Source organism: Rhinatrema bivittatum, chromosome 1 (assembly GCF_901001135.1).
Source record: "Rhinatrema bivittatum chromosome 1, aRhiBiv1.1, whole genome shotgun sequence".
NCBI lineage: Eukaryota > Metazoa > Chordata > Amphibia > Gymnophiona > Rhinatrematidae > Rhinatrema > Rhinatrema bivittatum.
In genome coordinates, this window is record NC_042615.1 from 117,564,109 (window position 1) to 117,581,527 (window position 17,419).

General features: G+C 43.0%; 1 protein-coding gene across 1 annotated transcript in view; it reads right to left on the reverse strand.

Moving 5' to 3' along the window:
- SORBS2 (sorbin and SH3 domain containing 2) overlaps positions 1 to 17,419 on the reverse strand; it is a 747,676-nt gene that overhangs the window by 351,722 nt on the left and 378,535 nt on the right. Inside the window, 3 exon segments of the mRNA XM_029586937.1 lie at positions 10,217 to 10,236; positions 10,239 to 10,340; positions 16,752 to 16,775. Coding sequence (XP_029442797.1) covers positions 10,217 to 10,236; positions 10,239 to 10,340; positions 16,752 to 16,775 — 146 coding nt within the window.

Here is a 17,419-nt window from a genome sequence, read left to right on the forward strand (position 1 = left end):
CATCCCCACTAACCAGTTTTTGGCATAACCTATTAAAGGCCTGATAGAAAAGCAATGAGTTCATATGCTTCATGAATTGAAACTATTCTTGGATTTGGCGAAGCTCTTATGGGAGAGAATTCCAGAGGCAGTACTTGAGAGGGCCCGTAGACAGGTATCAGACTTTTTGATTTCTTTTGCCACTGGCATTCTTAAGGAGGCTCCTTGCAGGAGCATAGGGCCTCATTTTCTAAAGTATCACAGGTCTGCGATACTTTAGGTAATGAGGGGCAGGGGGCCAAAACGGGGGGCGGTCCTGCGCCTGAAACGAAGCCCAACATGAAAATTTTTAATTTTCAATAATTCCAGCCATTTAAATAAACATCAAAGTAATACAGGCATAGTAATTTTCTATTTATCATACTACCTTTTACCCATTTTCTTTAAACAAACTAACTTAAATATACAACAGTCTAAATTTTTAAGATCTAACATTTATACTGCCTGTTATATCTACTTATATACTAGTAGAGGGAGATCCAATTCAATTTAGTGCAATAATATCAAAAACCATGCTACAAAATTGTTGCGACCGTCGCTGCCCGACGTCTCCACTCCTCCCTCTTTACCTCTGTGGCGACTCCCTCCAGGTCTGAAGGACGGATGGCTGCCACGGCGTCTCCCTGCCATCTCTTTCCGGCGGCCCCAGACCGGCTCGATGTTGCAGATCTGCCATGTTGCCTGAAGCCTAGGGCGCGCATGTGCACGCGCTCCGAGTGAAGTACCAGCAAGGGCGAGAACCTCAGGGCCGTTCCCCTGAGATGACATCATCCGCTTCCGATATTTAAGGTCTCTGATATTGCTAACAAACCGAGTTAGCAAAGGTTAGGTTCGGACGGGTTCAGACAAGGTTTACTCTGATTACCCTGCCTAAGCTACTCTGCCTCCTTGGACTTATCAGAGGTACCCGCTCCTTGGGGGCCTCGCTTTCTCTTTACTTTTCAGGTTACAGACAGGAACCGGTACTCGCGCCTCGAGGGCCCTCGTTCCTGACTATCTGCTGATTCTCTTCAGCCTGGAAGTCATTACTGTCTACATCATTGTGAGTTACCATCACTCTCTCAGAGCTTTCCCTGGAACCAGGTACTCGCTCCTCGAGGGCCTATCCTTTCCAGCTCCTGAGCTCCCTGAGATCAATATGTGAGTATTGTCATCTAAGTTCTGTTCATGAACTCTGCATACCCTGCCTACTCACTGTCTACAGTTTCTCAACGGCTCAGCCATCCAGGGATCACTGTTCCAGTATCTGAGGGACTTCTGCCCTGCTGGGCACTTCAGCTCACTACTGCCACCTCTGGTGGTTCCAAGACCTGTTTAATAAAAGAACTAGCGTGTGTCTGTCTCCATACTCTAAGACCACGCCCCAGGGATCTTTCCCCGGGGGCGTGGTCATCTGCCACCGGCCCAAGGATCCACCCACTACTATCTCCGCCTATGGAATACATCAGATTGCTACTCTTATCTGATTGCTCCTCCCATCAACATAGCGGATTATGACACAAATAACTGAGAGTAAGGCAGTTTTACTTTTAAATCACTGATAATTTATCTTATCCTGTATCTAAAGTCCATTGATGTGTTTGTATAAAGTTTCCCAATTGGTCAGGATCATAAAATACATATCTATTCCCTTCCACTCTCATCACACATTTGCATGGAAATCTCAGTATAATCTGGGCTCCATGCATTCTGGCCTGGGGAAACAATGTCAGAAATTTCTTTTCCTCTGGGTTTCTTTGAAAACATCTGGATAAATCCAGATTTTTTGATTTAGATATGAAACCGACCGATGTTGTACAAACTTCTTCATTATTATATCTCTGTCCATTGACATAAATTTGACCAACACTGTACCTCTTCCTTCCACCTGATGTTGTGAGGTTTCCAAAAACTCCATAATATTTAATATATTCTCTCCCATTTCCACCTGATTTTCTATGTCTTCTTTGAGTCCAGTCACAAAATAAGCTTTATTTATAGCCGGTAATTCTTCATTGGGAATTTTCAATATCTCTTTCAAATAACTTTTAAATTGCTCCTTTGGGGAGATCAATTTACATTTCGGGAAATTTCTTATTCTGATATTAGTATTTCTCAGTTCGTTCTCTAAAGTCTCCATTCTTCTATTTGTTACTGTTTCTCCTTTAATAATGGAGTTTTGAACTAACTCCATTGTATTTATTTTCCCTTCAATATAAGTTGTTCTCTCTATTTGTCCAGCAGTGACCTTTTTCAAATTAGTAAACGAATCTTGGGTTGCTTTTAATCCCTCTGATATAGTCATTAGGGAGTTTTGAAGAGTAGAAATGGCAAACCATAAAGACTCTAACATTATACTTTTTGGTCTTTCCAGTGGTTTTAAAGTAGGAAAAGGTGTCGGTTGAAGGACAATATTAAAATCTTCTATACCTCTAGATAAATCTGATGGTATTTCCAGGATAGTTCCTCCTCCTCCTACAGCACCTTGGCTTTCAGAGGGTTCCCCTCCCCCCGCTGGGGTGGACGCCATTAATCCACCCTCTATAGTAGGAATCTCGATCTCCCCTGGTAAGCCCACCTCAGGTGTACTCACCCCGACTAACGACATCCATTGTTGGGGGAGCTCTGTGCTTGCAGCTTGTATCCTAGTTGGGGGGGAGGGGAGTCAGCGGTGCTCCAGGGCTCAAGGTTGTTTCGCCCGCTGGCAACGGCGTCTGCTCACCGGTTGTCGCATGCACGGGACTCTCTGGAGTTCTAGCTGCCTGAGAGAAGAACTCTGGGATTGAAGTCTGCAACATCGGCAGGTTGGGAGTACCCGAGGAAATCTCCCTTATCCTGCCTTTCCTTTTCTTGTGCGGCATAATTTCCACCTCGTGGAAGAAGCAACAAGGTAATGTTCGTAAAGACTTAGTCACAGGAGCTCCAACTCTGCAACCTCTCAGGTCAGCACCATCTTGGATCTCCCAATGACCCCAACACGAAATCTTTACCCGAAGCACATCTCTAGTATGCATCTAATTTTAAGAGGTTACTTGAGCAAGCATACTTTCATATCTTCCATAGGACCTTGTCGGCTTTAATGTGCATATGTAAGCAGATTTTAAAATATTCTCACATGAGGGACATTCCCAGTTTTTACAATTAGTTCACCATTTTGCCCAGTCAATATTGAGGTCTTTCAGACCCTCTGGTTCTTCATCCTGCATGCGCCCCAGTTGCCCTGGACCTCTCATCCTGGCCTGTAAGCCCTAAAACGCAAGATCTGCAGACCTGTTCCTCATCAGGAGCAGCTGAAAAGTTACGCAGCTAACAAGCTGACGTGCGCCACGGCCTCTGGTTTTAAAAGATGGAGTTACTCGCCCATGACCCGCCCCATCTCCTTCCCTCTTTTTTTGGTATGTGCACAGATATATATGCATGTAATTTGCGCTTTAAAAATCCGTGTTGCTTGCCTGTGGCCCCATATGTGCAAGTAAGTAGACATTTTTGCATAAGCATAGGCATAATTTATCTACTAAGTTTGGGAGAGCAAGGAGTAGGGTGGTAATATTTATTTATTAGGTTAATTCTTTTTTTTAATAATTTCACAAATCAATACACACACATACTGGACAGTGAGTTGGTTTTGTACACATATTATTTATTTATTTGATTTATATTTCACCTTTCAGGCACTTCAAAGCAGATTATATTAAGGGACTGTAGGTATTTCCCTGCCCCAGAGGGGTTTACAATTTAAGGGCCTAGTTTACTAAGACTGTTCTCCCATTTTGTATCTATGGGATAAATGCTTAGTAAATGAGGCCCTAACTTTGTACCTGAGGCAATGGAGGGTAAAGTGACTTGTCCAAGGTCACAAGGAGTAGCAGTGGGCTTTGAACCCTGGCTTCACAGCCTGCTGCGCTAACCACTAAGCTATTTCTCTCCATCATCATTTTCTCATTCACACGTAATTATTCCCTTACATACTCTCCCCTACTCCCCTCACTTCCTCCTGTCTCTTTTCTGGCTCTCTATCATACATGCTTCCTTATCCCCAGTTATGCCTCTTATACACCAATTCCCCATCATCCCTCTTTCTCTCTTAAACCCTTCCTCCTCTCACTCTCTACATTTGGCTCTCTCTCACTCCTTCCACCTGCATCACACCTCTGGTACTCCCTCACACCCGCCCACCTTCACCACCTCTGCCCCACCTTTGCACCATCACCACAGATCCACCCCCTCTAGATCTGTCTTTTAACACTTCTTTGTATCCCATCCCCCTGCATTGCCCCATACACATCTCCTCCTCCACATGATTCTCATCCACCCCTATACCCTGGTTCTCTTTAGTACCTCACACAGCCCAGGTTTGCAGTATCTGATTTTGAGCATCCCTTTCTCATGCACCCCTTCATCATCTTTCTCAACACTTATCCTTTCAAACCCACAGCATTCGCCCCCCTTCACCTCACCCCCTTTCAGCATTTGCTTCCTTTCCCTCCCCATGAATCATGTACAGCAGCCAGGCAATTTGGCTCCTATGGGCAATTGTAAAAGTGCTCCCTCACCTTGTGGACAACACACAACACAAAATAATACCACAAGCAGGGCAGAGGGTGGATTCAGCATTAGCACCTGGAGCATTTGTGGGCTGGGGCACTACTTCCCCTTAATGTCTTTCCCAAATTATGCCTATTGCTTAGAGGAAGTGCATAGCAATAGGGCATTTACAGAGTGATTCATCCCTGGTGATATTCTTCTGGTTTCCAGCAAATATAGTTTAGAGATACACTGAACCTGGTGTGGCAATTCTGACTGTTACACTCAATAGCTCAAGACTGATCTATCTTCCATACATGTATCTAATCCCATTTTGATCTGGGTTATGCTATTTGCCTTCACAATGCCGTATGGTGACGGGTTTCACAGGCTGACTGTGTCACCACCGTTATGTCAGAAGGAGTCTTCATGGGATCAGCAGGGAGGGAGGAGGAACAAGGGGGAAGGAAGGAGGTAGCTCTCCACCATAAGAAGGGTGAGTTGGAAAAGAGGAAGAAGAGTTATCCAGTATGAGCAGGCAGGAGGGAATGGCCTTAGGTGCGTCAGTGGTGGTGAGTGAGACATTTGCATTGACTTTTCCCCAGATTTACTAGAAAGTAAATTACAGATTTTCCCATCAGATCCAGGGAAAGTCCAAGGTATTCCATCCAACAGGCTAAAATGTGCTGGTTTGGAGTTTGAACTCAAATTATTTGTACATGTCAAGTGGTGAAAAAGTCACGACTATGCTTCGGCAACGGACATTGTTTTGCCAGCCCTTTCTGATTAGCTGGTTTTCATTTCATCTATAACTAGAAAATATAGTATTTTAGACAGGACAAATTGAAGAATGTGTGAAGTATTCTTTCTCTGTATTAATCGTAAAGGAGTGATAGTTCTAGACCAGGCTTGAGAGAGAAATATACAAAAGAAGATCTGGCTGGTGGCTCAGTGGCAGTAGTGTTACCATGACGAGATCTGCCTTTGATTCCAGGCTCAGGTTTTCTCCTGGGGATGCTGTGAAGCTACAACTCACAGCCCTTGGAGGAGGGCGTCCCATCATCATGCAACAGTTAACTCACAGTGGTCATACGTAGGCCCAGAACTGCAGAGTTCTTTAAGGAGTCCTGGTGCATGGACCCTGGCCAAGGACCGTCACTGTAAGGCTGGACTAGGTGAACTGGGAGGCGATATAGAAGAGGGGAATAAGCCCTGAGAAGTTTGTGAATGAAGGCTCATGGCATAGGATCCCAGCCTGTTTCCCAATGAGCTGAAAGCCTAAAGGCCCAGGATAAAACCGATGGATTAATATTCTAAAATAAGTATTTGAGTAAAAACTGTTTTTCTATATGGTAGTTAAAATATTACTCTAAAATAGTGATTAGTGTGTTAGTTTGAAAAATAAAATATGCAGAATTGAGTATTGGAATGAATTTTCAGGGAGTCCATATTCAAGAGACATTTAGAAAGATAATGTAATAGTTATCCGTCTAAATAGTTTATCCCACTATAATTAGCCTTTATCCAGCTAATTTCTAGTTACCCGACTAGAATTTAGCCCGGATAACTTGGGGGTTGTTCTGTGGGCGGCAGTAGGCATTCTGGGGAGGACTGGAGTTAGTCGGTTAAGTTAATTGCTTAACTCTAATATTTGGTTGTCCTAAAGTTAGCTGGTTAGATATAACTTGCTAACTTGATATACCCTAGCCACATAGTAGATGAAAATGGACCCCAAAGAGTTTAGGTTTATTACTTTTGAATTTAGGACCCTATACTGACCTTTTTGAAAATGCACTAGGACTCAGCTCCTAAAATTAGGCTCCTAGAGGCCGATATTCAGTGCTATTTGGCAGATAAGTAGGTACTTATTTGGCTAAATGGCAACCACTGAATATCTGGGCTACCCACTATTTGACTAAGTAGATATTTGGATAAATCGGGCGGGTAATGGGCATAGCAGGGCGAGCTACTTATGGGTTAACTTAGTTGGATAAGTGTCGATATTCAGACTTATCGTGGTAAGTTAATCCAATAAGTTAGACCTGCCACAGAGCAGGTCTAACTTAGCCGGATTGTAAACTTATCCAGCTAAGTGGTGATTTCTACAGCCATCTCATCAGTCTCATCTGGCTAACTTACATAAATGTTTAGGTTTGAATATTAGGCCTCTAGTTCTTTAGGGCCCTAATAAATTGGGTGGCTACTGGATAGAGCAGGGAAACAAAGTTAGGAGCTTAGCACTGATTTGCTGAACTAGGCATCTAACTTAGGGACCTAAATCTCGGTTTTAGGTACATAAATTTATGTTAATTTTCAGGTGAAAAATTAGGGCCTCATTTACTAAGCATCTTTCTCAAAGCCACAGAATGGGAGAAAAGGCTTTCTAAATCATGTCCTTGGGCTCCTACGTTTGGCTGAAAATAGTTCCCTAACTTAGGACCCTAACATAGAAACCTAAATTTGAAGACTCAGCTTTTTTTAAATATCGGACTCTCTGTGGGCTGAAATGTTTTTTGGCACAGAAATTTCCTAGGAGTACTGCAGATAGATACTACCATGAAGGTAAGGGAATTCCAAAATGTGCAGAGACTTCCTGCTTCCACAGTTGCAAGTGTCTTTTTGCTTTCCTTATTGTGTGGCACTGGCAGCCACACTGTGATTTCTGTAACTATCAAGTACTAGAAAATGCCAAGTAACACCCTGTCCCCCTTTCTCTCTTTCCTCATTAGTTTGACTATTTCTGTCCTTATTTCTTCTATAGTGGGACAGTAGCTACAGATTGGGCCAACTCTAGGCCAAGTGAACTGTAGCCCTAGGGGGGGTCTTCTCTAGAAATGAAGGGTCTCTTGATGTTCTTTCTTTGCTGTGATCCAAGGATGCCTGCTCCTTTCTGATGGCCCTCTCTCTGATGCAGGACATAGCCTCAAAGTCAGCAGAGTGGCAGGTTCATCTGGACTGTGCAGGCACCCCTTGAGCTGCCACCCCTAGGGCCAGCTTTAACCACAGGCTCCACCCTCCCTGAGATAAGTAAACTCAAGGATCGTGTCCTTTCCCAACAGCCAACAACCCCCATTCCCAGCCCTGTCCCACCCAGGCAACCAGCTACCTCCTTCCTTCAAACCCCCAGATTGCCAGACACCACCCCAGCCCCAGCCAGCCTCCCCCCATCCAGTCACTGCTAGTCTGTCATTCCCCTCTTAACCTCCTTGTTCACTTTGCTCTGATGTTTGCTTATTGATTCTGGCATTGCACAGCTCTGGGGTTGCACAAGCCTGAAATCTTATGCTGTTTCCATAGATTTGTGATCTCATGAGAACAACACAGGAGTTTGGGCACCGTGCAACTCAAGCTCACTGTTTGCTGTTCAGTGCCAGAAGGCAACAGCTGTTCCAGGGTCGGGGTCAGCAGCGAGAAAGGAATGACATCGGGCACTGGCAAACAGATTTAATGAACAGGGCCAATGTGCCAGTGCCTAGTGACAGGCACTGTGTGTGGGGCTTGCACCAAATTCAAGGTGAGGGCCCCCACATAATCCATGAGAGACTTTGGAGATCCTGGGGAGATCCTGTAGTATGCATAGCCCTGTACTGGATGGAGGAAATTCCTTTTTCTTTCTGATGTTTCTAAACATCCATCTGGGATAATTCATTCTATGGTGATGGAATTAAGGGTGCTGTAGTAAATGGCATCACAATCTACAAGGATTTCAGATTTCTCCAGGACCAATACAGGTGCTAGAACACTACTCTTGATTATATCTGGAAAGCAAGCAACTACAGGAGAAGAAAAATGAAAGGAGAGTTTGTTAGCACCTAACTGGTGAAGAACAGTTTCTAGAATATTATTCCCCAAAATGCATGCTAACATTTATTCTGCTCAAAACCACTCTCTACTGGATGAAAGGTTATTTGTCTTAGACAGATGCAGCCTCTACGTGTGGTTACGTGAAAACATGAATTAAACTAGTCAGCAAAGTTCTAACAGGCAAGTCTAAAATGTTTAATATACCACATTGCACTCTGTGGACGTTGCAGAAGGAACAGAAGCGTTTTGTCCCGCATCTTTAGGAGGCATCTTGGAAGTGTCTGGAGAAAACCCAGGTGGATGCTCTTGGCTCTCAGGCTTAGGCACTGCTTTAGGGTCGGGGAGGGAAGCTATCTGAATGGAGAGAGAGGTCGTGTGGGTTTCGGGGAGAGGGTTGCAAGCAGGTGAAAAGGAACTCTTTGGAAATGCTGTTACTGCCGTGAGCTTGGGCTGGGGACTGTGGATTCGGAGGGCTGCCATCTGTTGGATTATCCATTAGGGTTAACTTCAGGGAAGAAACTCTGCGCTCATGGGAATCCTGCCTTTGGCCCTGTACAAAAGTGGTACTGCTAATATTAGGTGCCACGAGTGTGCCTGCACCAGAGACTAGGGCCGGTGGGTTTCGCCTTTTTGTGCATGAAACACTGCTGTGCCGCACACTGCCTCCTGGTTAGTAAGACACAAAACACTTGAAGAGATTTGCCCTGCTGTTGTGGACTGGACATTGATTTCTGATACTGCTGATTTGCGGAAACTCTCTTCCTAGGGGGTGGCAGGGGAGCCTTGTTCGCCAAAAGCATCCACACAGCAAAACAGCATAAAGGGGAAAAACAGAAGAAAGCAAATGTCAGCAGAAAGAAAAGTATATTAAGAGACATACACTATAAACAAAATACAGGTGCACCCCATTACATGCCAAACACCTCAATAAGGTTCTCTCCTGCTATCCGGCTTTCTGAAAATAAGCTTTTTGTAGCTTGACTCTCCACTCCACTTAACCCCGGCCCATTATAACTAGGTTCTTAAATTTTCAGCTCCCAGACCTATATACACATAGTCCAGTATGCATATTATAAAACTGTACCCTTGGATGACTAAAATCACACAAGAAGCATGGTCAAAATTGATCCCTATATTTATCAGTATGTTTCATTATATTTTTACTTTGCATTCACAGAACCGTTTAAGGAAAACAATCTTTAAATGACTGAAAGAAAAATTCCACTGCAATTTGTGTAGGCTGCATTTAAACTCAACCAGCATGCTATACTGTTTCACCAAAGCAAACATGTACATTTATGAAAAAAAAAGAGATATTCTGCTTTACAGTCACAATGACTTGTAGCAGAGAGTGCAATGGGCTGCTTTTATAATCACTATTATTTCTCCTGACAAATGTCTTGCTTTTCAAAATCAAATGTTCTGTATAGCATATTTGTGTTTAGTATATGAGTTATTCAGTTTTGACCTAGTATATATTTAAATTTAGATATCTAAGCCTTTCTTCATTAGTACGTTCTGCTCTAATTCTACAGTTGTCGATCTAAGCTTTGTGAACACAGCCACAGCAAGGATTTACAGTAACAAGTGCTGCAGAAGAATACTCTGTACTTAGGTTTGAAACCATGTGCTCTTTCAGAACATCTATTCTGTAGCTGAAAGCATAGCTTTATAATGCATATTTTTCATGAGTAACTTGAGCAAAAAGCATTTTATGGAATGCAACGTGACAATGGAACGGGTAGGTTTTAATATTTAATAACAAATGCAGGTGGTCCCAAGAAAAAAACTCGTTCAACACAACCTGAGGGCATTGCACTTGAGTGGATCAAGAGAGAAGATGATGAAAAACCGTGGTGATTGCATTTACCTGAGTTGGTGATTTCTTTCTTGAAGGTTTGGCCTAACACTTCTAAAGCCTTTTGCAGCAAGAGCTGAACCAGAATCTCCATTCACTGCCTCCTTGGGTGAATCATTGTAACACCTCCATATCTCTGGAAAGAAAAGTCACAACACATTTCTTACATTTATATGTATGCAATATTTTCTCTTTATTCTATTTATCTCTTTAGGGCCAATTTTCAAGTGTTTAAGCTCCTAAATTGACCATTTTGAAATTTACCAGGGCTGAGTGCGTAATTTAGGCTCCTACTTTCACTAGGCTCATACATTACATTTAGGATCCTAAAAAGTGGGTGGATACAGGGGCAGATTTAGGGGCTTAGCATTGATTTTCAGAACTAGGCACCTAATTTACAGGGTCATTTATCAAATCCCGTTAGGGCATTATCATGGGCGTTAGGGCCTAACACCCATGATAACGCATAACACATGTGATAAATAATGCATCACAGGATGCGTATGCAAATTTAAAAAATTTGTCAAAAGGAAGGAGTCTAGTCAGAGTTTATGAAAATGAGGAGTGTTTAACATTGCATAACACACAATTTAACTACACCTTTTATTTGTGAGGGAGAGGGAGAGAGAGAGACTTTAAGAAGACTCCCGTTTTAGTCAACTTTTTAAACCACTGTAAAAGGGGCAACTAGTAGGGATGTGAATCATTTTTTGACGATTTAAATATCGTCCGATATATTTTAAATCGTCAAAAATCATTAGAGGCGATATACAATAGGAATTCCCCCCCGATTATTATCGTCAAAAATCGTAAATCGGGGGAAAGGGGAGGGCAGGAAAACCGGCACACTAAAACAACCCTAAAACCCACCCCGACCTTTAAAATAAATCCCCCACCCTCCCGAACCTCCCCAAAATGTCTTAAATTACCTGGGGTCCAGTGGGGGGTCCCGATGTGATCTTCCACTCTCGGGCCACGGGTGCGTAATAATAGAAATGGCGCCTGGCGCTACCTTTGCCCGAGAGTGGAAGATCACTACCGGGACCCCCCCACTGGACCCCAGGTAATTTAAGACATTTTGGGGAGGTTTGGGAGGGTGGGGGATTTTATTTTAAAGGGTCGGGTGGGTTTTAGGGTTGCTTTAGTGTGCCGGTTTCCCACCCTCCCCCGATTTACGATTTACACGATTTTAAAAAAACCAAAACCGCGACGATCCGATTCCCTCCCCCCCCCAGCCAAAATTGATCGTTAAGACGATCGATCACACGATTCACATCTCTAGCAACTAGTAACTCAGGGGGAGGTTTTGGTGGTGGCCAAGCTTGATAGCAGTTAGGTAGAGACTAAGTACATCAAACTAGGTCGAGAGTACATTGTACAAATCTCATCTTTGTGTGCCTTTTATCACTCCAAATCACATCAAATCTTCACTGATGTGTACTGTACTGTTTATACCTCTGATTGTGCATGTAAAACTGTCCCCCAAAACCTCACTCTAAGTTACTAGTGTCCCCTCTAACAGTGGTATAAACAGTTTACTTATAGGAGAGCCTTATAAAGAGCCTCTTCTCTCTCTGTGATAAATTTAATGCATGTTGCACTAAAATTGCAATGTGATATATATGTGATTTTTCAGCTGAAAACTTAGGTTCCTAAGTTTGAAAATATTTGCTTAACTTAGTCACCAAACTTGTCATCCTGAATTTAGGAGCTCAGCCTTTTAAAAATATACCCCTTTATTTCTGCAAGAAATATTATATGAGCTACAGAAATGTAAGAAAATGGCATCAATGGTTTCAGCAACACTATAAACAGAGAAACAACAGAACATCTCTAGAATACTATGCCCCCCTCCAATGCAACAATTTCTGTGACACTATAAAAAGAGAACCTACAACAGGATATCTTTAGAAATCTACCCTCCCCCCAATACAACAAGGTCAGTTTTGCCCAAAGTACTAGGCTCCTGCCAGCAAATTACAATCAAAATTTAGCAAGGTAATGCTAAAACTAAAAGTTCATGATTAAAATATATTTGGAAGAATGTTGCGTAATTCTTGGATTCTATTCTTCCTTATCATTTAAGGGCAAAAAGGACCAAAATAGGAAAAGGGACAGGCTTAAGTCAAGATGTATGTATGAAGAATCAAGAAGCCGTTGGCTAAGGAGATCAAAATGGCGGCATGAAGTGATAGCGGCTCGACTGTCTTTCTTGTTTCATTTCTGTTTCTTGTGGTTTGAACCCAATGCCCCCTAAATGGAAGGGGAAAGTCAGGACTTACCCCTTAGAGCCCTCTCTGATCCCCGGACAGCATTTAATCCCCAAGTTTGCAGTCTCTGCATTGTTGGTAAAAAACTGAAGATATGGTGAAAACAAAACCAGAGCTTGTAGTTCACTTACACTTCATGCCAAAGTAACAGCCATGCTGCCAGCTCCCAAGGAACCTTGGACCCACTTATCTACCGATTTTGTGGTAGATCTCCCCTCTTCTAATAGTAACCGAATAATATGGATCATCACTGACTGCTTTTCCAAGATGGCTCACTTCGTCGCTCTTCCAGCTCTTCCATCCGCACCTGAGTTGGCCAAACTATTCACTTCATATATCTTCCGCCTCCATGGGCTGCCTTGCCATACCATCTCTGACCGTGGAGTCCAGTTCATTGCCAATAACTGGCAATCACTTTGCCATAAGTTTAACATCAAACTGGACTTTACCATGGCTTATCACCCGCAGGCCATCGGGCAAGTGGAACAAATAAATCTCACATTGAAGACCTTCATGTGGGCTTTTGTAAATGAGCGACTGGACAACTGGGCCACTCTCCTTCTGGGGGCGGAGTTCTCCCACAACTCACATGTCAACGAGGCTACTGGAGTGTCCCTCTTTTTCATTGTGTATGGGAGACAACCACTTCCCCCACTTCCTGAACCCTTGTCTGTCCCCTCTCTGGCAGCCCAATTAACCGCATAAGAACTCCAGGAACTGTGGTCCCAAATTGAAGCCATGATCCAAAAGGCTGCCCAGAATGCAAAGACATTGGCAGACAAACATCAGTGTACTGCCCCACAGTTCAAACCTGGGGATAAAGTTTGGTTGAATACTCACAACATATGACTTCGGGTACCCTCCATGAGACTGGCACCACATTATATTGGTCCCTTCCCTATCCTCCGACAGATTGGCCCGGTCACTTATCAGCTCCAACTCCCCACATCATTAAGAATTCACAATGTCTTCCATGTCTCCCTTCTTAAACCAGTAGTTCTGTCATAGCTAACCCGGAGACTCCCCGATCCACAAAAGGTCTCCTCTATGGATCGTCAGCAGACAGGTACGACATCCCATGTTAGGGCGGCCAAAAGTTTGAATTTTGTTTGTGAAACTTAACAGCTTTTGGATATTTGGAGGGTACAAAATCCATCGACCAGAGATTATACTCATATTTTCCAGTCACATTCATCTAAAGCCAGATTGGACTATTTATTTATCTCAAAATCACTGCTTTCCTTCTGTGTCAAAGCGAGCACAGAGGCACTGGTGACATCTGACCACTGCCCGGTTTCCTGTATGTTAGAGAATTATATACAGAAGCCCTTCCTTGCAGCATGAAAATGCCGGTCTAGCTGATACATGATACCGCATTCCATAGTTTCCTTGTAGACAAATGGAATGAATAGAAAACTCCCAGTACTGTTGTGGGAAATGACCAAGGTTGTGCTGCAAGGAGAAATCATGGGATATTCTATTAGAAAGTAAAAAGAAGCAGCAAGAGAAATCTTAGAGTTAACAAATTGATTGAAAGCAGCAAAACAACAATACCTAACATCCAATCTAGAGCAAGACAAACGAGCCTTCCAGGAGCTCCAGGCTATATTGAATGATAAGTTGCATACTTGGGTGTTCTTGTTCCTAACTGATTTAAAACATAAGCTTTACACCCAAGGGAATAAGACAGGCAAATTACTAGCAAAATTAGTTTAGCCCTGGAAAGGCGCTTCATTCGTAACGAGCATGAAAAATGCCTCCGGTAATTTACATACTAGTACTAGTGCTATCGAAGATATCTTTCAGAGATTTTATGAACATTTGTATTCAGCCAATCCGGGAGACCCAAATGGCATGACAGAATTTTTCAGAAACCTATCACTGCCTAAATTAACAATACCTTCTCAGATAGAGAGGTTGAATAAACCCCTGCAGGAACCAGAGATAGCCTTAGTAATTTCTGACTAAAAAATGTAAAAGCCCCAGGTCCTAAAGGCCTTACAACTTTATTTTATAAGACCCTGAAGCCTAATATTCTAGAGCAGGGGTCAGGAACCTATGGCTCGGGAGCCAGATATGGCTCTTTTGATGGCTGCATCTGGCTCACAGACAAATCTTTAATAAAAAAGTAAAAATCTAACAAAATTCCCCACCCTCCTGATGCCCCTCAAGACCTCCAAAATTAATTTACTACAACCCCCACCCTCCTGACCCCCCCAAGACCTGCCAAAAGTCTCTGGTGGTCCAGGAGCTGTCCGGGAGCGATCTCCTGGACTTGGGCTGTCGGCTGCCAGTAGTCAAAATGGCACCGACGGCCCTTTGCCCTCACTATGTCACTGCGGTTGACCAATGGCGGCGGTAGTCCCTGTGACATAGTAAGGGCAAAGGGCCGTCGGCTGCCAGTAATCAAAATGGCATCGACGGCCCTTTGCCCTTACTATGTCACAGGGGCTACCGCCGCCATTGGTCAACCCCAGTGACATAGTGAGGGCAAAGGGCCGTCGGTGCCATTTTGACTACTGGCAGCCGACAGCTCAAGTCCAGGAGATCGCTCCCGGACCCCCGCTGGACCACCAGGGACTTTTGGCAGGTCTTGGGGGGGTCAGGAGGGTGGCCGTTGTAGTAAATTAATTTTGGAGGTCTTGGGGGGCGTCAGGAGGGTGGGGGGGTGTAGTAAATTAATTTTGGAGGTCTTGGGGGGTGTCAGGAGGGTGGGGGGTTTTGTTAGATTTTTACTTTTTATTAAAGATTTGTCTGCGAGCCCTGGATCCCCGCTTGATCACCAGGGACTTTTGGCAGGTCTTGGGGGGGGGGGTTAGGAGGATGGGGGGTTGTAGTAAATTAATTTGGCAGGTCTTGGGGGCGTCAGGAGAGTAGGGGGTTGTAGTAAATTAATTTGGTAGATCTTGGGGGAGTCAGGAAGGTGGGGGGTTGCAGTTAGTATGGCTCTCATGGAATTACATTTTAAAGTATGTGGCGTTCATGGCTCTCTCAGCCAAAAAGGTTCCCGACCCCTGTTCTAGAGTCATTAAAAAACCTATTTACAGAAATGATGAATTCCAGAGACATGACTATGACTTTACAGTCCGCTAACATAGTTGTTCTACCCAAACCTGGGAGGGACCTAAAGCTGGCATCATCATACAGACAATCTCCTTATTAAATGTAGATATTAAATTATTTATTATTTATTTATTTATTTAACATTTTTATATACCGACCTTCATGAAAGAAATTCATATCAGATCGGTTTACAAATAACATGAGGGGAATAACAAAGTCAATCATATAACAAGAAATGAAAGTTACATATAACAGGGGTATTAACCTGGATGGCTAGGATAGGAAAATTCTGGCAAACAGATTAAAATCAATTTTGCCCACTCTTATTTCTAAAGGGCAAGCAGACTTTGTTATGGGAAGGAAACCCAGCATAAACACTCGCAGACTAGCAGTACTACAATCTCTGAGCTCCAAATTAAACATATCAGACCCAGTCCTGATTGGATTTGACGCAGAAAAAGCATTTGAGGGGTGAATTGGAGTTTTCTTAAGGAAACTTTGAATAGGATGGGATTTCAGGGTTTTATTTTGACAGCAATCCAGGTACTCTACTCTAAACCTATTGCTAGAATATGTGTGATTGGTTCTACCTCAGCAGCCTTCAGCTGTCCTTTGTCCCTGTTATTATTCATTCTCTCCCTAGGCCTCTGATTCACAAAATAGAGTCTTTCATGCTGAATATTCTCACTCTCCATGACCAGATGTTACCCTATATATTCCTATTTGCCAATGATATTTTATTGTTTTTACCACAGGCCAAACAACGTTTAAGAGATCTATTATTCATTTTTGAGCAATATGGAGCGGTCTCTGGATTTATGATTAACGCAGCAAAATGAGAGGCGCTAGACTTAACAAGACGCTTACAGGGTACTTGGCCGGATTTTCCACTGCAATGGGCTCCTCAAAAGCTTAAGTATCTAGGAGTTTATATTCACCAAGATCTGAGAAAATGGTATAAAAGCAAACCTAGATCCAATCATATATAGTTTTAAACCTAAGCTCCAATCTTGGACAAATTTGCCTTTAAACATATTGGGCAGAATAGCTCTATTTAAAATGGTGTTACTGCCTAAGCTCTTATACATGCTGCAGATGATGCCCTTGGTTATTAAGAAGAAAGATTTGCATATCATTCTTAGGGAATGCTCACACTTTATATGGAAGGGGAAAAGGGCCCGCATACCTATGGTGAAATTAATGACTCCAGTTACGGAAGGGGGATGGGGAATCCCGGACTCGCGCATTTCCAATATGGGTTGCATGCTATGTTCTTTAGGAGATTGGCTACGGGGAGCATCTTTATTCTCAGATTTAGATTTGGAACGAAAATTGATACACCCCTTAGATATTCACTATATATTACATGTTGGTGCAGAGAAATTACCCAGAGAGGTGAATTAACATATTCTTCTCTGTAGTATAAGAGAAGCCTGGAGGTTCCTACGAACCCATCTTTCCCTTTCTTGGAAATATTCACTTTGGATACCGATTTGTGGGAACCCAGACTTTGTACCAGGACACCATACTAAGAGATTACAGGAGTTAGCAGAAAATAAACTAGACACAATTCAGTTTTTTATTAATCCCCAAACTAATAACATTTATCACATAGCTCACTGTCAGCAACATTTAGGGTTTACACCTTCTGATTTTTTAACATACTTGCAATTAGCCAGTTATATTAAACCTCTCTTAGCTAACAATAAAGAACGGCTCATCTCCCTAGTGTTCCAAAAACTGCAGTTAATATTTCAACGGGGAGCCAATAAATTGTCCACAATGTATACATTCCTACAGAATTCATTGCACTATAAGTTACTGGCAGACGCTATTGCTAAATGCGCAGGGGAAGGGATAACTATCCCATCAAAGACGGATT